We start from the raw sequence: 22002 nt of genomic DNA, 5'->3' as shown, positions 1-22002 counted from the left end.
ACCCATTACACAGCCAGTGCCAAGGAGCAGGGCTCTGTGCCATCCAACTGTTTGCCTCCGCTTGGCGTCAGACAGCCAGAATCTGTCTGGTGTAGACTCAGTGCCCCCCCATACCATGCATATGCAGCTGTGGTTTTATGTGCAAGTAACATCTGCTGTTGGAGGTCAGCTGATATTTTACTTGCCTGTGTGCATTCAAGTCTGCTGTGGAAAGCGTTCCTGCCTGTGCTTTAAATCTGTAATTGTGATGGCATAAAGAGAAGAATAAAGATATCATTGCGTGACTGCATTGTTTTTATGCCACAGGAGCTCTGCCTTACTCAGTGGAGTTTTGCTAGTATTAGCAGGTTTTTACTCCTAATGGATTCTTTTAGTATTCGTGGTTTGCTGAGCTTTTTTTTTACTTTGTTCTATCTCTAAACTGAAGATTATTTTAGCCCTAAAAGAAAAGAACCCCCCCAAAATGAGGAAGAGTTGGAGAAGAATGTGGTTATAAATCCCTCCTCCCTAGTACTAGTGTAATTGAGGTCAGAATTCAGGCTGTTCATACAAAGATCATATAAAACATTTTGGTTAAATATTTAGCACACTTAAGGGTTGTGTGCACAGTTAAAAGTGTTGGCTCTCAGTTTGTATGTATGAATGATGCTCAAAGCAAAGGAATTGTCACAAAGGCCAATTGTAACGGTTGTTACAATTTTTAAAAAGTTTCTTTTAAATTTTAGATTCCCATTTTATTTTCTTTTCATGAACAGTGGCCATGAGATGAAGTCAGCTGATCTGTGATACAAAGGATATGTAATAAAAAGATAATACTCTTCAGTCCTTTCTTCTCTTTGTATCCCCATTTGCCAACTTGGCTTTAAAAGAAAGCAAAATTAACTTTGATCTACATTAAGATACTTTGAACGAAGCTAGATGACAATGTACAGTGAGCCATTATCTCTTTCCTGTGGAGTCTTCTTACGGGGTCCCAAATTAAAAACAGTACAGACTTAAAGATGTTTGATCATCTATTTGAAAGCAGCTAGAAAGCATAAATTTAAAAAAAAAATCATTGGATTGAAGAATGATTTCTTGGTGTGATATCTGTGATCCAGCGGGCCAAATCCACATGAATTTTACGTGATTTAGCTATTTGAGTGGGAACGCTCATATCCTCATTTAGCTATCTTTTATGTGACAAAGGACCTTATGGCTACAGTAAAATACTGAGAACCCTCAGGCCAAATCTATATCCAGAAAATCTGTTACTGGGTATATTGGAAGTCATATGGGAAAGATAACTTCTTCAGTTCATATATAGATACTGGCTCTGTGTGAATTGTTTGTGCACAGACTGATTGTCTGGCGAGTTGTATTCTTCCAGATATGCATTTTGGAAACCCTGAGAAATTAGATGGTTTGGATAGAGTCTTGTAAAAGTCCTCATCTGTTATTTCAAGTAGAAAGATGTAAATGTTATCTGTAAGCTGTTAGGTGGGTGATCCTAACGTATTTTAAATGATTGGATGACAAGAGATTATATTTGTTGCCATATGGATATTAGAATTGTTCCAAGTGCTAATTTCTCTATGATGCACATGAAAAATGGCATTTATGTCTTTTTACTGTCTTTATAAATGTTTTTCTTTAAGTATAAAATGAAGTTCCCAGTTTCCAAAATTAATTTTCATCCACAAATCAGTCTCTGTCAGCACCAAGAAAAAAGTGGCCTTAATCCTTGTTTTTAAAGTTTATTATTATTTCATACTAGCAGTCTATGGCAACAGGGAATAGTCTTGTAGCAACTTAGCAATTTGCATTGTTTAGCATGAGAGATATTTTTGTGCTTAATTTTTCATGTGCAACATTTGGGCTGATGTCAAAAAAATTAAACTCATGAGACTGAAATTACCTGTGATTACACCAAATCCCCACATACCCAAATGCAGCCTCAGCAAACTGGGCTTTTTTTTTTTTTTTTTTTTAAAAATCTTACAGCACCATTATAGTAAGTTTGTCTGTTGTTTTCAGGTTGATCCCCTGTTTACAGTGCCTGCACCTCCACCTCCGATTTCCAGCAGTATCACACCTCAGATTCTGCCTTCCTACTTTTCTCCGTCTTCATCCAATATTGCAGCACCAGTCGAGCAGCTTTTGGTACGGACTCGTTCAGTGGGTGTAAATACTTGTGAGGTTGGAGTAGTAACAGAACCCGAATGCCTTGGACCCTGTGAGCCTGGGACCAGCGTGAACTTGGAAGGAATTGTGTGGCATGAAACTGAAGAAGGTAAATTGTTTATCCATTAGATTCGTCTGTAAGATATGTTAACAAGGAGGAGACTTTGCTGTATCTGTCTGCGTGCTAACTAAGGGCTTGCTAGTCTTTTGGGACACTGTTATGTACAATGGCAGTCACAGCTCTGTAGCTCAGCTAATGAGTTTTTATTTTAAACACAAATGGCAGGTTTTATATTATTTAAGCAACTGTATTTTCCAAATGACCTACCATGTAACCCCAGTTAATGACAGAATTATTTCCTATTCCTATATTGAGAAAATTATATTGAGAAATAGCTAATAGAATAGCATAAAAGTACTATTTAAATGTACATCATGAGGACAGTATATGTAATGGGAATGGATATATGACTCATTTAGATGAAAACCTAGAAAGCTGGATATTTTGGAATTCAGATACTATGATCAAAAATGCCACCATTATGTAACAATAGAAGCCCCAGAGACCCTGCACAAATTCAATTTGATGTGATGATTGTTTGCATTTTGGTTACTTGAAACATGCTTTAAGAGGAAAGCATTTTTGCTTGAAGAGAAGTGTTCCATCTGGTGAAGAAGCGCTATCTAAAACAGAGTAATTTCTTTAATATCCTTTGAAGGCATTTGGCCAAGTAGGAGTGCTGGAGAGCTTTGGGGAACACTAAACGTTGATTTGCTATGATTTAGAACTAAGTAAGTAGGAAGAGGATTATGCTGTGATATGCAGATTTTTCCATTTTGGTTTTAAAAAGCTCATTACTAAAATACCAGCTTTTTCCTGTTAATGCTAAAATACTGCATGTGTACACTAAACTTCGCAATTTTTGGTTTAATAATAGTGAACTTCTCCTGTTATAGCTGCTTAAGAGTCTTCCTGTGATTGTTCTTGTATTTCTTTTGAGGACTACTTAATTTTTAGTGATCTACCTCCCTCAACAGTGAAAACAAGATTATTTGCAAGAGGTTATAATGAAAGAATACAGCAGTGCATTGTTTCGTGATAAATCCTGACATCCTTCAGACATATGCAGTGCATTTGGTCCTTTGCAGTGATATATAAGACCTCACCAATGTGCTCTGCACTGTCCTCTCAAAAATCAATAGAGAGAGTCAGATTTACTTGCTTTTATATGTTTTCATCCATCCATCTTTCTCTCTGTGTATGTCTACAGCAGATTCATAAGGTAGATTGATCCTTTTAGATTGTTTTTAAAGCACAGTATAAATTCTGTTTTAAAATATCCCTGCAGGATGACTGCCCTTAGCAGCTCCAATCTTTCTTGACTGGCCTATATTAACCAGAGATGGAATGTGTGGGCGTTAACTGTGTTGACATGAAAGAGCAGTAGCTGTTAATAGTGTTGTTCTTGCTGAATAAACTAAACTTCTGACCCCCACTGAATTTAAGAAGCCTGCCTTGTTAGAGGTTTGGCACCAGAAATGAAGTATTAAAAAAAGTGCATTCTGGTCAGGATGACATTCCATTTCCAGTTACTCAGCACTCTACTGGTTTAGAAACTCATGTTAATTAATGGAAATTATCTTCCTTAACCTTTTCCCAGTTTGTCTAAAACAATTTTCTGAAACAACTCAGAGTTCAATGACAACATATTTTAGTGAAACAGTTTTGAACCTGCCTTTTTCACAGTTTTACAAATACTGTTTGGTGACACTACAGATATGAGTGACTACAATAATAGATAAAATGGGATTCTAAAATACTCTAGAAATATAGCTAGAATATAGATTAAGAGACTGAAGATAACTGATATTATTTCAAATTGTATGGTTTGTACTATGCTCTTTGTGTTATACCGTTTCAGACCCTGCTGACTGAAGAATAACATAAATTTTACTGGTTTTCCCAGTGTTCACAATCAACACTGTATTATGAAAAATGAGTTCCTAATGATATTTTTTGCATTTTAATTAATTTTTGTTGATTGGGGCACACATATATGTATATCTTTAGCTGTTTTCAATTTTTCTGACATGTTCATGAAAGCAGCTACATAGCAGCTTGTGTGAAGCCATTTTTGCGAAGTTTCAGAAAACAGGGTGCAGATGGGTCTTCTATTTATCTTTAACAGAAGGCAGATTATCAGATACTAATTTTCTCCAGTTATGATTTTGACTTTAATTAGGCCAGAACATGACCTTTCCTAAACCTTTCATAACTTGGTGTAAATCCAGAATACACTAACTGAAATCTTCGTAATTGGTGACATCTAAAACCATCTTGATGTTCATGACAACCAACTGAAATACAAATTTCTTTTGTGATGCCCATATGTTTCTTTCATATTCACTCCTTTCCCTGCTTTCCAAAACCTACTAAAAACACACATGCAAACTGGCATCTATCTAGCTGTCTATATAAATAGCTTTTTACCTTAAAACAATTCTAAGAACCTAAGGTATGAAAATTTATCACCTTGGCTTGTGTTTTGAGATATTTGACTTATTTTGTATCTAATTTAGCCACTCTAAGATGAGTTGTGAGGTGATTAGAATAGGGTTGTAGGATGTCTGCATACTCTATGGCATATGAGAACTATGAACCAAATGTGCCGCTGAGCAGCCTTCATATGCTGCACCAACTACCTGTGGGAATGCAAATACAGAAAGGATGTGGTGATCACAGTTATTATAATAAGAATAGTAGAGTGAGTAGAGAAAGATGAAATCAGATAGTTTATGTAGAACTCATTATTAAATGTAATATATGCTTTATAGAGGAGAAGGCGTATACTTGAGAATTCATATTTTGAAGGTTTTCGTTATCTGAAATAACCAGTGTTCTTTTAGGAATGTTAAACAAGTTGTCATGTTCTGTTGCATTTGTTCTTCAAGGTCAGAAAAAGGCTGATGTTTGGTTTTATTAGTCATATTTTAAAGATAACCACTCCAAAGTGGGGGAAGAAAAGCAGCATTGGATTTCAGACAAAACTGTGGCAGATCAAAGAGAGCATTGTTACTACAGCTCTTTTCATTTATTCCACGCCAATCTATTCAGTTGACTTGATCAGCAGGTTTAATAAATCAGACTGTTTTTCCCCAGAGTGTTTCAATCTTAAGACGTGTAGAGGGAAGCTGGTATCTGAAGTCTGTCACATTTTATTACAGGGCTTTGTAACTAACCATAGCTGGTTACTTGTATAATTGACTGAGACTGCTGGTTATCACGTGGGCATTTCTCAGTGGCGCTACTAGGTTGTGTTGTTTAATTTCTATGTATGTGTGCAGTAGGCATTTTCATCCACATAATGACTTTGTTTGGATATGACTTGGTAATGTGTCCAAAGCGGTGTTAATGGCTGTAGAAAAGAATATTGAAGGAACTAGTTGAGGCTACCCTGTAGTAGGGAAATGAGAAATGGTTATGGGCAAGTCAACCTGAAAGTTGGCATCTGGTGCGGATATTTGACACCAGAAACTACCATCCAGTAACAGTAAAAGTCCTTCACAAAAGCAGCTTGATAGTGTTATTGGAGCAGTTTTTTTGTTGTTGTTTGGTTGGTTCTTCTGATAGTCTAGGAAACAGATGCTAAAAGCCTGTATCTCTATACTGAGAAATAAGATTTATCTAGAATCAGGTGCTTGCTAAATCATGTAATTATCTTCTGGGAAAACAGTTTTGAAGAGAGCAGCAATTGTTTCTTACTGCCTGGAGGAAATAAAAATGACCCAGAAAAAAAGACAAACAACCAAGCAACTTTCTAAATTGCTTAAAGCTTGCTTTTTTGTTTAGTTTCTCACATGCAGTTGCTCTGGGTCATGTCCCGTTTTTGGTTCTCCATGTAGTAGTAGAGTCTGCCTTTAGATGTGGGAAGCACTAGTTCTGATGATGTCTTGTTTGCTTGAAAACTGTGTAGGAGACAGCCATCCATCACCTTGCTGCCTTTGTGTGCAGAACAAGCTGTCTACATGGCAGCATTGGAGTTCTTGCGTTGCTGCACTGACATTGTTCCTCTTTGTGCAGTTTCGGTACAACTTGCTGTTGTTCAGTAACAAATAATGGGGAAACAAGTTGTACTTTTTAAAGTGCCCTCTTACCAGGGTTAGCTTGTTGATTTTTATACCTTGAGATCGGTTGCCAAATGTAAGAAATAGGAGTTTGCTGGATCTCAGAATGCCGATGGGGTCATCTCCAGGGTATTCCAAATGTATCCTAGCATGAGTTCTGACACTATGTTTTAGAAATTTTCAGTAAAAAGGAGAATGCTTAGATGAGAAAGAGGCATGCTGGTACTTGTTGTGTATGGGTTTCTCAGCCTGCCACGTTTGCAACTAATATGCATAGATGTTATTTTGAAAACATATCTGTTGCACAGAGCTGACACGGATTCCTCCCTGCCTTACTATGTGGTGTTAGTTTTGCAAGAACTATTTTAAAAGAACAGTCTGTTTTAAATGTCTTTGGTTATATATCTTGCGTGTGTAAGTAAGTGTGTATATGTGTCTATAGAAATAGAAGAATGAGAAGTAGTCTGACTGCCTCTGATTCCCCATAGCAATTTCTGTGGTTTAACAACCAAATTTTCCTACTTTCACAAATACAAAGGCATGATGAAACAGTGAAACTTGTAATGTTGAAAGCTGTGTCAAACATGTAAGTAAACAAGTGCAGAAATCAGATTTTTTTTAAAACCAAGAATGTTACAATAATTAATAGAAATTCAGATAAACATGATCAAATCATACTGTTGTCAAGCTCAGGCAAGGTTCAGAGAGAGAGGTAATATTCTTTATGAAACCAAGAAATATAGTAATGAAAAACAGGTAAGCTTTCAGACTGGGTGCATTTATATTCTGTCTTTTCTGTGTGATGTAGACTGTTGACTTGCTGGATACAGGAAGCAGTGGTTTGGTATTGTTGACCACCATATTCAGGTCAGAATTGAAAGACAGTAAGTATTTCTATAGGACAGAAGCATGAAGATATCCATCGCTCAAAAATCAGGCTTTATGTCCATGTTACAAAGAAGCAGTATGTGGAGAGGATCTTTTTTTTGGCTAGCTACATTAACAGAACACCTAAAATCCAGCTATTTTGTACTGTCACGAGTCATCTGCTGATCAGTATGAATGTCAGTCAGTATCAAAATATCATCTGTTCAGAAAAAACCTATACACGTGTTTATATTTTGAGATGTCATGTTCAATTTTTCCTCTTTCTACTGTCTATCAGACCCAGTAAATCAATAGATTTAAGGCAGCCTTAGATGGGTCATTATAGACCTCAGCTGTCTTACTGTGTTATCTAAGGCAGGTAGAGTCTGACGCCTACTATGTGTTATGTAGAAACTTTTAGCAAAAGAGAAATGGGCTACGTCTCACAATGGGATGCCATAGGCTCACATAGAAATGTTTGTGGTTCATGGAAGCTCTACCTACTTTACAAAGGGAGTTTGGGAGATTGTACTTTGGGATGCACAGACAATCTGAGAAAAATTTTTAGTTTAGTGTTACAGAATTTGGACTATGAGAGGGATTTAGCTGTAGGTACACTGTACTGTAGTACACTGAGGTTTGTTGGGTCTGAGGGGCCTTTTTGATCATCTCAGCAGTTTGCCTGAACTTAAAAGTGTATGTGCTTGTTCAGGGACATAAATTCTGACATGTAGCTGGCTTCTGCAGTGTTTCTTGTGCATTACTTTGAAATATTCAGTGCTGGGCAGTGTTAGAGACAAGGAGTGGGCTAGATGGACTGGTCAAATTCAGTATGGCAGTGATTTAATTTTTATATATTTTTTGCTATAATAGAAAATGTTTGGGCTGAGAGAACTGAGAAGGGAACTGTTTTTGACTGAATCATAGAACCACTTAGTTTGGAAAAGACCTTTAAGATCGTTGAGTCCAACTGTTATCCTAGCACTGCCAAGTCCACCACTAAACCATGTCCCTAAGTGCCACATCTGCATGTCTTTTAAATACCTGCAGGGATGGTGACTCAACCACTTCCCTGGGCAGCCTTTTCCAAGGCCTGACAACCCTCTAAACCCCTCCCCTGCCCCCCCTCCCCCCCAATCCATCCCCCCATCCCGGCACAACTTGAGGCCATTTCCTCTCATTCTATCACTAGTTAGTGCCTTAGGAGAAGAGACCAACACCCCTGCCTCGCTACAACCTCCTTTCAGGTAGTTGTAGGGAGCGATAAGGTCTCCCCTCAGCCTCCTCTGCTGCAGGCTAAACAACCCTAAGCTGCTCCTCATAAGACACACACAACCTTCAGTTTCCCAGTTTGAAAACTACTTGTAGACTATTTGATACTGTTTTCATCTAAAATAAATTAAGCAAATAGTAAATTTAGTTAACTGCCCATGTATCCACAGAAGCCCCTTAAAATGGTTTTAAACCATTGGGACTGGCTCTTATGAACCAGGTGTACAGAGTTGGGTTCATGTGGCTTTAATGAGTTGCCATGAATCAGCTGGGCTATGGTAACCAAACCTTTGCAGGCTCTTTGTCCACAGCAAACAGTAGATAAATCATATCAGTATAAACCTTGTCAATGAAGGAGAAATAGGTTATGGATGTTACCTGTTGTCAGAAGGGAGATATTTTGACCTCCTGGAGTTTAATTCTGATTCTTTTACAAAACACTCCTTTTTTTTCCAGAAATGTTCAATTAGTCATTCGTTTAAACAGTAATTTACGTTTCAAGCTGTTTGTCTAGGTGATGGAAAGCATCACAGATTAGTGAAGAAAAGTGAAAAAAAATGAGGTGAAAACAGAATGACTGCTAATTTCAAGGCTTTCTTAATGCAGTGGAGAATTCAAGCTAGTTCATCACCCCTTCCATTCCTTCCCAACACCATTGCTTCAGAAGATTTTTGAAGACTCTGGACCACCACTGGAAGAAGAGCACTTAGGAAATTTATGTAAAGATGCTGTTACATATTTGGTATTTAAATGTCAGCGTTCCTTCTTGAACACTGCAGGGTCTAACTAGAGTTAGGTAGTCTTACAACTTTGTTTAGAAAGGCCATACATCTCTGTTGCATGGAGGGACGTGTGATTTGTTTACTGCCTAGGCTTGTCTTGTTGCTTCATTCTTAGGGATGCAGCTGCAATGCTAAGCAGAGCATAGCCTCAATACAGGTGCAATAACTGACCAAAAATATCCAAAGTGTCTTATTTAGCCAGGGTTGTAATGGCCAGCTTATCTAAAGGGACCCGGCAAACACCACGTTTTACAGCTCAGTGAGAAGACTGGCTGCAACTCTCTTGGTATAACCCAAAGCAGAGAATGAAAAAACTTAACAAATTCCAGACAGTGCTTACATAAAAAGCTGTATATTGCCAGACTGCTACAGCGGAAGACTCCCTGCGCTGCTTGTACATACATAGAAAATTATCCCTTTTACAAACAAGCATATGGGGGCAGGGAGGGTGCTTGGAAAAAGGAAGGAGGATAATGGAGATTGGAAACATTTGCTTGGAGCTACTTGAATGTAAAACTGAGCCTGCTCAAGCAGTGAGGTTATGAACACTGAAGGAGCTGCTTTAAGAAAAGCAAGTTTTGAGCATTTACTGCTCAAAAGCAAAATATCAATAGCACCACATTGCTTAGAAGTGAGACCGTTCCGGTACAAAACACTTGCAACATGTGGTGTTTGGATTTGTAGATAGCAGGGGGGAGAGAGGACTGCTAATGAAGAAAGTGTGTATGCGTGCAAATGTTTTCTTACTAAATAAATACCACTGGAGTAACGAATGAAAGCGCAACTGAAATGGTATCTTTCACTGGTGTGGTTCAGGGATTAAACCACTGATTTAAGGATGTTCTCACAGTCACTCTAATTTGGCACATAGTTTCACTATTTAGGACAAGCTGTGGTCTTCCAGTTTTGTTACACTGCTAAGTATTGCTGGTCTTCTGCAGTGGTGAGTGAGAGGTTCTCTCAGTTGCTGGACTGTATGTTTCCACTAATATAGACTAATATCAATTTAATTAAATAATCTATTTTTTTCCTGTGTTTCAGGCTACATAGTGAAAAGCTGCTTTTGGCATTGGGACTAACTTGCCTGTATAAATCAGTGGCTGGCCTAACATCCAGCTTTTCATTTTTTAGAACCAGTAGAAACTTATATTTTTCCACATATTCATAATTTTTTCCAGTTATTACTGATGTAGTAGTAACTAGCTACTAGTCTGGAAGTGTTGGTGACAAAAGGCAATCCAAAAAGCAGAAGGAAAACCTCAATCAAAAAATGTAGAACAGTGAAGAGTTCTGTGGCCTTCAGGGTACTGACAGATTACAGCTTATATTTTTGTTCTAAAAGAGGGATACAGGAGAGGTAGAGGTAGAGGTCGAGGGTGAAGATAAAGAATATAAAAAAAGAAAAGCTCAAGGGAAATAGCTTTCTTGATTTAGACTGAAAACTAGGTTTAAATTTATTAAAGCTAGTGTTGCAATGGAAACCACAGTTGAGGTTTGTCAATTTTATATCCCCAAATGCCAAGAGATTTAGGGGAAAAAAACCCAAAACATCTGGGACAAAAAAAGCAAAAACCAAAAAGCCAGTATTAAAGCACTTTGTTTTAATTTGGGGGGGGAGGGGGGGTGGGAGAGGGAGAGGGTTGGGGTTTTGGTTTCTTTTTATTTTTTTGTTTCTTTTTTTTTAGGAGTATCAGCTAAAGCAGAAACCCTTATGTCTGTCAAAATTAAGTGGTTTGTATTTTCTAGCTGCAAATCTAAATCTCAAAGAATTTTTAAGGAGATATAGCTGTGGAAATAAACGGCCATAGAGTGAATTTTAAAGGGCACACTTTACTAGCCTTGCTAAAGATTTAATAAGAATAAAAGAAAGAGTACTTGGGAAAAGCCTTATTTTCCCCTTGTTGTTTGTTTTAATAGATGTCAGTTACTTTTAAGCTCAGTTGGGAAGTTTACTAGGGCTTTGCTTGGGGGTGATATTTTAGTCTATTTAAGTGATGTTGTTTTGTTTGAGTTTTGTTGTTTCTATATGAGCATTAACAGGCAGATCAGGCCATTTTGCTTTTTTCTAGTGACTTAGCCAATTGTATGAAGATCTCCATTAATAAAACGAATTTAATTTAGTTGTCTGTAGGTGGCAATTCTGTAGCCCATCCCTAACACTGAGGACAGGTGTTGTAGAGAATTGGTTTCAAGCGGGGGTGTGTGTGTGTTTGTAGTTCCAGATTAATCTTCAGTTAATCTAGAGGTGTTTTTTTTTTCTCCAGTCACTTAAAACTTCTGCATTTAAGTAGGTTGAAACAAGTAATTATGTCTTACGGCCTGTTTACTTTCCCCTACAGTGACGGAGCCTGTACTTCTTAACCTTGTATTCGTATAGAGCTGGCTTTTGTGGATCTTCTAAAGCCTGAGGCTGTGTGACCCCTCTAGTTGGCAGACTTTAGAAACAGAAAGAAGAGTCTCAGGTTACACTAAAAGAGCTGTTATTCCTTAGGGAGGAGAGAAGCTGATGTCAACTTTTAGCAGATTATGACTTCTAATGCGTGTTATGAATTTTTTTAAAAAAAATCTTACTTTTTAGGTTATTCTCTACAATTTTATTGAAGTCCTGAAAGTTATGACTGTAGGTTCTGTGGTTTCTGAGAGAGTTTTGCAATGAATTAATATTTGCTTCTTGAGAGATTTTGCCTAAACCACTACTGGTGGCAATGAAGCCAGTACAACATTGTCTGCGTCCAAACCAGTTCCATCCAGAATGAAGTTGGTAGACTTCATTTAGCTTCAGAGTAAGAAGTACCACTGGTCACAAGCCTGAGCAATTAAAAAAAATAGAAATTGTTCCTGGGTTGCAACAATTCCCAGCTAGAGACATGTATTTTTAGAGGTGATACAACCTGAGCTAAGGCCAGTGGAAGCTACTAATGTTCATTACTTCATGAAAATCCGATCATTTTTGTTGAATTTGGAAGACAGAAGGACATTTCAGCACAGTCTGCATGCACTTGAAAAAAACCTTTCATTTTTCCATTGTTCTATAAAGGAAAGTTTTCCTTGGTAGTCTTATAAAGATGAAGAATTCAGTATTTTTAAGCATGTCAGACATGTGTGACTCTTAAGAGACATTATAGTTTAGTTCTCTGACAGTCGCTGATTTCTGAGCTTTTTCAATTTCACCGATTTTTTGCAAACCCCAGCTAGGCCCTATTTCTTCCAGAGTGGAGGGCTGCTTAAGATGGGAGTGAAAGATCTTGGTTTTGAAACATAGTGACATAGTACTTTGTTTCTCATTAAACTGGCTAGTCAGGGTTTGTTAGAAACAGATTTAGCTGGGAGAGTGTTCAAACACAGTTCTGGTGGGGAAAGAAAAGGCGACAGTAGAGTGGTCCTCACAAGTGCTAGTGGAAGGCTGAGAGATTTCCACAGTGCTTCTGACTTCCGCTGCTCCAGTGTGTGAGAGCAGATGCATTCATTGAACCATATGCATTTTCTTCCACCCTAGCTCTTTTGGAAAGTTCCCACAGCAAAATGTCACATTTTACTTGAGAGTTATTGCCTAGGTTTTTTTGGTTTTGTTTTCGTTTGGGTTTTTGTGCCTGTGTGTCCCAAAAGCTGCACAGTCTGGTTTCTTTGAATTTTCCTTTCTCCAGCTGCTCTTGAAGTACTGACGGCCTCAGCTGCTGCGCTGTTGTGTCAAGGTATGGCTTCTTGCTGACCAGGGAAACTACACATGTCAGCAGACTTGAAAGAGATTTTGGATGACTACAACTCCCCTGCAAACACCTTCCTATTGACAGCGCAAATGAGTTGTGTAGCATTTTAGTAATTATTTCATCGTACCCAGTCTAGAGGTTTTGCCACATGAACTGACAGGCAGTTTCTCCCTCAGATAAAGATTATAAGTGGCACAGAGGTTTGAATTTACCACCTAATGCTGATGGTGTATTTTTATGAAACATGAACCAGAAGGCTAATGCCATTTCTTCTTACCTTGATTCTGTCCACGCCAAGTGGCACATGAAATCAGTAAAAATAAGGGAGGAAGCGTAACTCTTGGGGGGAAGGAGTAAATCTGTGCTTGGTTTTGCTTCAAGGCAGTGGGTGGTGATTGGGTTACAAATGGTTCTGCTGGTCTAGACAAGCAAGTGACAGGAAGTAACTTAGAGAAAATGTTTTTGTATTCCCAAAGTGTTATCTTCAAGGAGCACAGTTAGTAATGCCGTTGTGAAAAGAAACCTCCATTTGTTCAGACAGCTTGATGCAGGCAAAGCTGCTAATTTGTTTTCAGCTTCAAGGAGATTTAGAGTCTTTGCATCCTTGGCAGTAACACACAATGTAATTGTTTCCCTTCTCCTTAATCTTCAGTCTAGCTGCATTGGCTTAGTGTAGCTAGGAAAGGCTGGAATGTTGTCTGAATTAGCTGCACGGGATAGCTTCTCATAGCAGGCAAGGAGAAGTTACTCCGGGACTCTACTGACTTTCTAGTATGTGAGGAGAACACTCGCTGTTCTTTTCATGATTACATCTAGCCACAGAAACCCTTTTGTGCAGAAAGGAAAATAAATTGTTGGGTATGAAAAGGAGGTGACAGAATTAATGTTCTTGCACTGGCAACATTACTTAGTTATTAAGGGCTCTCTGTAAATAACAGCTTTCCTTTCATGTACTTTCTGCCTCTTTCTTCCACAAAAGTAATTTTGTAACCCTACAATTTTTAAATACTTTAAAAAACCTAACTGTGCACTGGGAGATTTGTTTGCATTCCTATTATTCAGTTTGGCAATGTTTGTGGGCAGCAGCTGCTTAGACTTTTGGAATATGTGCCATTAACATACCACTGGTATAAATCTAGCTCAATTCAACAAAAATACAATCTTCAGAGAAGGGATATAGCATATAATTGAGCAATTAAATTATTTAGTCAATCCAGTGGTTAAGCTTGGGTCAGCTTGGAAGGGTAAATTTCATTGCTGGGATACATTCTTGGCTATGAATGAATGCATGAATAATCTTTGTTTGAACCTTAAGATGCACAATAGACACAATAACTCTTGAGTTGAACTCTTGAGAGTGGGCTGATTTATGGGCAGCTGTTGAAAGTGCTTCTAGTCAAATTATTTTTTCATCTGTGAAGTAGAAACCTGTAGTATATTAATTACTGTATACCATTGAAATGGTAGACAGACAAAAGCTGTACAAGTCTTTACTATGGGTTTTTAATTTATAGATTAAAAGAAAAAGTAATGATTTTGACATGGTACACTGCCATAAACGGAGAATCCCTTGTCAGGGCTCCAGCAGACAAATAGCTGAAGGCGTCATTGACCTCAGCTGCTCAGCCAGTCGATCTGTGTAAGTTACCTCCCATTTAGCAGAGGCAACAGCAGGGATTGTGTGTGCTTGCCAGTGCCAGCAAGTTCACAAACCTGCATAAGCCAGCACTAGTTTAATTTACATTAATGCTGTGATTGCAGGTGACCAAGGATCTGACACACATTTGTTTCTACACTCCCTGCTCCAAGGGCTTTAGCCTCAAGCAGAGGGCTGGGGCAGATGCACAAGAGGGGGCTAGCATCACCCACTACATCGAGATTTGGCCAAGTTCATCTGCTGGAGGGCTTAGTTTGCTACAATGAGCAAGAGAGGTCTGTTTTGTAATCAGCAATAGTGACTTGGCACAGCGCCTTTTCATTGCTGGGGGAGGAGGGAACTGTTCTTGTCTCAACACCCATTTCTAAGCTATTGTGTCTACATTGCACTGTATTAGGAGGTTTACTGATTGTTGTAAGGCATTCTGCATTATTAAAGTTGTGTCATAGAAGTTGTTTTTTAGGGAGGAGTTCTGAGAATTAGTTGCAGAAGGAGCAATTTGATTTTATTTTCTTTCAGTTAACAGGCCAAGCAGATGGGAAAGCAGACCTGGAGTAGTTTTGCTGGCTGGCTGCCATGATTCTGTAAATTTTGATTTGTGTGGATATGTAACAGTTTTATTTTTCCCTTTTTGGAAATGTATGCCTGTAAGTCTTTGGGAAATTAATCGTTGGTTTCCTGTGAAATGTGCACTTGTAAAACAAATGTTGTAGCAACGTGCTGTGCAGACCCTGTGTTGTGTCAATTAGGAAGTGTGACATCAGCAAACTGCACAGGCTGTCAAAGGCTAAAGCACTTTTCAAAGCATCATTCCTTCACAGCTCTCCAGAGAAAGGATTAAAAAATGACAGAAATTTGAACTGCAGTTCAATGCAGTTTTATTGTTTGCTTTTGCCACTTAAAAGGCAGAGGCTTCATAATGCTACCTAAATGAGATTTTTAATGCCATTTGACCTTACACTATTTTGTACTTGAAATCAACAAGGCATTCAGATTTGCAAGATTGAATTAACAATTATGTGTATGTTGATCAAAACTTGGAAATCTTAAATTTAACGTTCCATGGGGGAAAGATGATAAATACAACTCAGGTTTCACCCTTCGTCTGTCTCCCCTTCATTTCCTGCTACTCCCTGCACTTCCACTCCAGAACAACCTGCAAGAAAAGAGTTACTTAAGCATTTATTAACTGTGGTATTGAAGATGACATCGCCACTAATTGCATGCCAAGAGAGCTACATTTAACAGTAAAAAATGCTAGGGATTTAAGCACATGACTGACGGCCTGGGTCATAGTTCTTTTTTTGTAGCTTTTCCCCTGGAAATTTAAAGAACTCAGATTCTCACTGTTCAGCATTTGAATCTTCAAGATCAAAAGGCCTTTCCTTCAAAGAATTTCATGTTGTTATTTAAATGGTAATTGGCTCTATCCTCAGTTTGACTGTGAGCATTTTAACTTCAGTAGGTTTGGGATTTTCATTACTTTTTGTTCGTGGTTCTAATGGAGGAGGTGATTGGGGGAATGACAATGATTAATTGCAGATTTGGAAGCTAGTTACTAGTGACGAAAGTTGATAACTTTTGAGAAGCTATGGATGTTATTTGAGCAACATGTGTTCCATGATGAACAATTTTGCTGCTGTAATAATGTGTCTCTTCTTTACTAGTGACTTTTACATCTGGAGTAGTTCCTCACTGATAGGTGGATGTTTTTGTGTAGTGTGGACTGTGAAGTAAACATAAATTATGGGAATTGTTAAACTATTTGCCTGGAAACTTTTGGTTCAGTACAGTACTCTCTGGAGAGAAGGTCATGGCCACAAAACTCTGATCTCCAGGGAGGCAGTGCTTGAAGAGTAGTAATCTTTGGTGAATACTTTCTACTGTAATCTCCAATACTTTCCAGTGTAAAGTTATGGTCCCGTGACGTTTTTAGGAGAAAGAACCAACATTTTGCTTTAATTCCTATTTACTCCTTGCTGAATTGGACTTCTTCAGTTCCTCTCTTGTGAAGTCTGTTACCTTCAGCTGTCAGTGTGATGAAGAAACATGAAGACTGCTATCCTTGTTATCCAGGAAAGTCTAAAATACTTTCACAGACAGATGTATTGCTGTATGTTATCGGTATCATTGAGGTAAGTAAACTGCTGTTGAAGACCGTTGGGGAGCATGATGAGACACAGTTCTACTTCCTGTGCTTGATGACTTGTTTTTCATTCTACTGGGGAGGAGGTGGGGGGGAGATGGGATGGGGACCCCCAAAAGACCCTCACATATAATTACTAGTAAAGTGGCTAAGCTGCATTCAGGATTAAAATGTCTTTGTGCTAAACATTAAACAAGAACCTGCAGGCCTGAGTCAGAGAAACAAACTGATGAATGTGGTGGTTTTCAAAATGCAACAATTCAATTTATATGTGTAAGGGAAAGAGGTATCTGAGGAGTCTACAGAAGGGTCTTTGTAAAGTAGCACCAAAGACTGCATTAAGAACCTCTGGTGTCTTCTAATGATGTTAGATGTATCTTCCCTTTCACGTGTTCATTTTCTTCTGGCTTTAGGCCACCCAAGATCACATCTAACCTGCAGCCTTTTTTTTTCTGCAGTCTCTTTCCTCCCCTCCCCCAAATGTATGGTGCATATGTATTCATGTTTTTGCTTTCCGTTCACGGAGGTATCCAGCTGGGAAAATATAGTGTGTACAATACTCTCTGCCTTCAACTGACATTACTCATAAATTGCAACAGAAACACTGCTATCAGCAGCTTAATAGCAGGTAGAATACAGCTCTACATATGAAGTCTCAGCAGGACACAGAAACTATGGTTACCAAATATCCAAAGAAAAAGGGTTGGGAGAGAAAGTTTTTATATAAGAATAACTGTGGAGGGGGGGTGAGAAATATTTAAAATGGATTCACTGAAACCTGCCTTTTTCAAAAAAAACTTGTAGGGGCTGACTCAGTGGCGTCAGCATTTGCTTTTTGCTGAATTGTTTTAGAAGACCTCACAAGAGGCTTCTATTATAAGCAGTGCAAAAAAAAGCAGTGCAACAGTCCTAAAAAACCCTACCCTCCATACCCATTCCTTGAAATGCTTTTTAAAAAATATGTAATACTTAACTGCTGCTGTAATATAAGGTGTTTATGGCAGAAAGTCCAGGTCAGCCACAGTGCATTTGTGCAGGAAATACAGGCTTGGTGGAAATAGACTAGTAAATAGTATTATGTTCCTAATCACAGGATTTAATTAGTTTCCATTTTGCCCCCCAGCTCCATTTAAACCCAAGTCTTGACTGAAGAAGGTCAGCATAGGTTAGAAAATAACCTCACAGCATAGTTTAGAAAATATATTGCAATACTGAATTGAATTAATTGATTTAGGAGGGGTTTTTTTGGTTGGATGGTTTGGGGGTTTTTTTTGTTGGTTGGTCTGGGGAGATGAGATCTTATCTTTGTGACCATGACAGAAAAGACAGGAAATAATGATCTTAAGTTGTGGCAAGAGAGATCGAAGTGAGATGTTAGAAAAGCATTTCTAACAGCAAAGATGATGAGGCTGTGGAGTAGGTTGTCTAGTAGCTTGTAGAGTCTTCCATTAGAGGAAAATCTATGCAAACATTTTTCAGGATAGGTGCTGATACTGCTTCAGAAGTATGGGGAAGTGGACTGGACAACTTCTTGAGGTCCTCTCAGCTCTATAGTTCAGCCTTTCTAAGAGCAGGACAGTTCATAATTAGTTTGGTTGGTTTTTTTACTTCTCACATGGGGATTTCCTGGGAAATTAGGTCACAGCATGTCACCTTTATTTTTTTTTAGATTTAAAATTAGTTGAGCAGGGTTAGTGCAATACTTTAAAATGGCAGTGAAAAGAAAATTGTGCTGCCTAAACCAGGGCTATATATAAATTATAGCAGACAGCTATTAATCAATGGCTCATGGGAACCAAATATGGAACAGAGAGCAACTCTTTTAGGGACAGCCTAGTAATGAAGTGACCAATTGTTGAATCTACACAGCTGAAGGAAAAAGGAGACGGTGCGGGTACTCTTTGCTGGGAAGTTACCTGTATGCTTGGCTTAAGCTTTAATTTTTCATACCAATACTTAGCTAGTAAATATCTCATAATTTTGAAGGACACGTCTCCAGTAACCTTTGCTTTTCTGTAATGTAATCTTTTAAAGCTGTCCTATGAAGAAAGAGGGAAGGCACTGTTATGAACATAGTATAGCATATTGAGATCTAAGAGTACCGCTGAGCCTGAGCGAGGCACATAAATAACACTAATCTTTCTGTGAGGACAGCTGTTGGCTTAAGTTTGGAGAGTAATATATACATACTGCTCTTCTTCAGTTTTTCAAACTATTTTTCAATGGAATATTTTTCCAGCAGTAAATATGTATTAGCATTTTTGTTTCTTTGAGGGGTAGGGTTATATGCTGAGTTTTGTTTGGAGAGAAGAAAAAAAATCTCTTCAAGGTCTCAAAGATATAGCCAGGTATATTTTATTTATGGCATCTATAAGACAGTCGCAGCCAGTGATAAAGAGACAGAATTTCACACTTAGTCTTTCCACTTTCCTCATTCTTTCTTCATTATTTCCTACCACCTATCAGTAATAGTATTTAAGATTTTCCTAGTTCTGTGTTGTTTTCCCTATAGCTGACTTTCCATGACAGAGAAAGAGTAATAGTGAGCTTTACCAACAATGTTCTCTTTGATTTATCATTTATTTGGGTTCTTTCTGTAGTCCTCCTTTGCACTCCTGAAATTTAATGAAGTCTAAAGATCTATGAATTTCTCAGTTGGTCAGCCATATAGTTTTGTCAAAGAACAGTCTTTAGCCATTTGATTATGAACCTTTTTACCAGTGAGCATCTAGCTTGGAAATACATTACATTTCTCTCTGTCTAGAATCTCCAAAACAAAAAGGATGTTTTCTCACGGACAACAAGAGAAAACCCCACACTTCTCTAAAAGTATTTTATGTAGATAATTTACTAATCTCCCATTGAGAAGGCCTTGAAGAAAAGAGATCTTCAGCTAATAACAACCTAACTTTTGACTGTGCCTGCTACATTCTCTAGACAGGACAGGTGGGAGGGTAGAATCAGAAAAATAAGTTTATCTAGACATACATTCGTCCTTTATGTCTGTAGCGGCTATCACTGTGAATATCTGAAATGTGGAGCAATTTGGAAGTTTGGATGTTTGCAGTACCTTTCCTCTCAAAATCAAAGACCAAAATTGACTCACATCTTCTGGGAAGCATTCTGCCTTGACTGCCAAGGGACTATTAATTATGTAGGTGGGAAATCCTTTGGAGAGAAGGAATTATCTTTCTACTCTCTGAATGCTTCTGATAGCCTCCTGTCAGGTAGAGCCTCCTATCCACAGATGTCTACAGGTTCCTTTTCAGCAATTCCCAAATGTACTAGGAGTGGATATATTTAAACCCTAAAGATAGACATATTGGAAACAAAAACAGGTTTCAGTTTTTCTAAAAGAGTGAGTCTTGATCTGTGAAATTTAAAAGTACTTGAAATAAATGCAGTGGCTGCCATTTTGCATGGAATAATTTCTGAACTACCTTAAAGGCTAGCTACTGAGAGAATCACCTGCAGTCTTTTGGTTTAAGGATGTTCTACTTCCACTTCCCAGTTTTTCAGGTTTATCAGATTTGCCTTATGTTATTTGTCATCTTAAATACTGAGTCATGTCTTTGCACTAGTCTATAGGTTCAGAAAACAAACTTCTTGAAAAGAATGGTTGTGAAATTCATCACTGATTAGGAAATACTATTTGTTTCATGAGTATGCTTATACCTTCAGGATCCTCTCAGTGTAAACAAAATGTCTTTATGAATGTTTTGGTCAAGTTTGCATTTCTGATAGACCAAATGCAGGTTTTTGTGTTCTCAGAAACAGTTCTCAATCACTAAGCAGTTTTACCAAGTGAGGGAAAAAGGGCCTTTTTTGAGGAGAGAAGCAAAACATAAAATGAGTTTGCAAAACTTAAGGAAAGTTAGAATGGGTCTGTTGGGCAATAGGGAATCTTTGCCCAAGAGGTTTTTCCATAGTGTCATTTCAGCTTTCAAAACTTTACAATAAAAGGGTAAAGGTAGCAGCTTTCTACCAGCCTAGCAATCCTGACAGCTGGAAAGAGACCACAAAAACCCAATGTGGGTTTCCTTTGGTGTAGGTCTTCTGTATCCTTAAGCTTTCTTCCTTGGAATCTGACTTAGTTTACCAAACAGCCTTTTTATCTGCCTGTCCCCAAAAGGTTTCGTACTAAAATAGAGGTGGTTTCGGACTGTGCATAGTGCATTGGACTCTGCAAAGAAAAAGAAGGCTTCTCCTAAGTAAGATGCTAACTGGATCTGGGCTGAAAGTAATATGATAAAGGGAAAAAGACGTAGTCTCTGCAAATGTTTTCCATGGACATTCATTAAAAACCTAGTTTTCTCTCTTTTTTGAGTAGTCTGGTAGTTATTTTAGTTCATTTCAGATCTTTTTAAAGAAGAATATATCAGTTCCTGTAATCAAATATGCAATTCTCAAATCTCCACTGGTATTCTTTGTTTCCAAAGCAAGGTGTCCCCCTTCTGTGGAGCTTTCGTAAGTCATTTTAACATTGCTTTCTCAGAATGACATTTGCAGAAGCTCTCCAACCAAAATAGGAAAGGTCTTCCAGGAGATAACATCCTTTTAGCAATGGACAAAAGTCCTACTTTTGTTCAGTTCCCAAAAGAGGCAGAAAGACGTCCATGTTCTTGTGTCCCTTAACAGTTAAAACAAATGTATGGTCTTACCTTGATGTCTAGTACTCTTCTCTGTCTCTGTCGCAGAGAAAGGTCCATGAGAAAGAAACCCAGCCTCTAGTTGACTAAAATACCCAAAGATCATTGGTAGAACCTCTGAACAGAGTGAAACTGAGGAAACAGTGCCACAGCCTTGGTTGCCTTCTGCGTGAGGAGGGAGGTTTCAGCCAAAGATTTGAGAAAGGCCGCGAACTGCCATTTCTTTCACACCTTCCTGAAGTGTTACAAACTACCTGTTGTGGTATCTGTTCTTACTGCATTTGATTGTGTGCCGCTCAGAGGTGTGGTCCATCCACAGGAACCCATGGGTGGAGACATATGGAGGTCTGACCTTTTCCCCATTCGCATGGTTTTTCTGTGAGTGCTGCCTACTTTTCATGATGAAATGCCCTGATTCTGTGTGATTCCACTCCATCCTTCCCTCTAAGTGGCCTCAAATCTGCTGGTGAATATTGCACAGAAAGTATAAGGGAGTGAAAATACAGTATTGTTTTTGCTAATTACTTTTGTGGTTTCAGATGGTCATCTTAAGGCAATCTTGTGTCCTGAAATACAAAGACTCTATAAGGCAGGTAGGTGAGTTAAAAGATGATGACAACTATACAAATAGTGT

The 22002-nt window shown here is 38.3% G+C and overlaps 1 protein-coding gene across 6 annotated transcripts in view; it reads left to right on the top strand.

Annotated features, from left to right (window-relative positions):
• ZNF608 (zinc finger protein 608) overlaps positions 1-22002 on the top strand; it is a 92975-nt gene that overhangs the window by 40867 nt on the left and 30106 nt on the right. For all 6 annotated transcript variants that reach the window (XM_075078317.1, XM_075078318.1, XM_075078321.1 and 3 more), the window contains exon 3: positions 2017-2272. In XM_075078317.1, the coding sequence (XP_074934418.1) occupies positions 2017-2272 (256 nt within the window). The remainder of the gene's footprint in view (positions 1-2016; positions 2273-22002) is intronic.

The sequence above is a fragment of the Phalacrocorax aristotelis genome, chromosome Z (assembly GCF_949628215.1).
Source record: "Phalacrocorax aristotelis chromosome Z, bGulAri2.1, whole genome shotgun sequence".
Classification (NCBI taxonomy): domain Eukaryota; kingdom Metazoa; phylum Chordata; class Aves; order Suliformes; family Phalacrocoracidae; genus Phalacrocorax; species Phalacrocorax aristotelis.
Note: the sequence above shows the minus strand (reverse complement) of the source record. Positions and strands in the feature narration are given on the sequence as shown.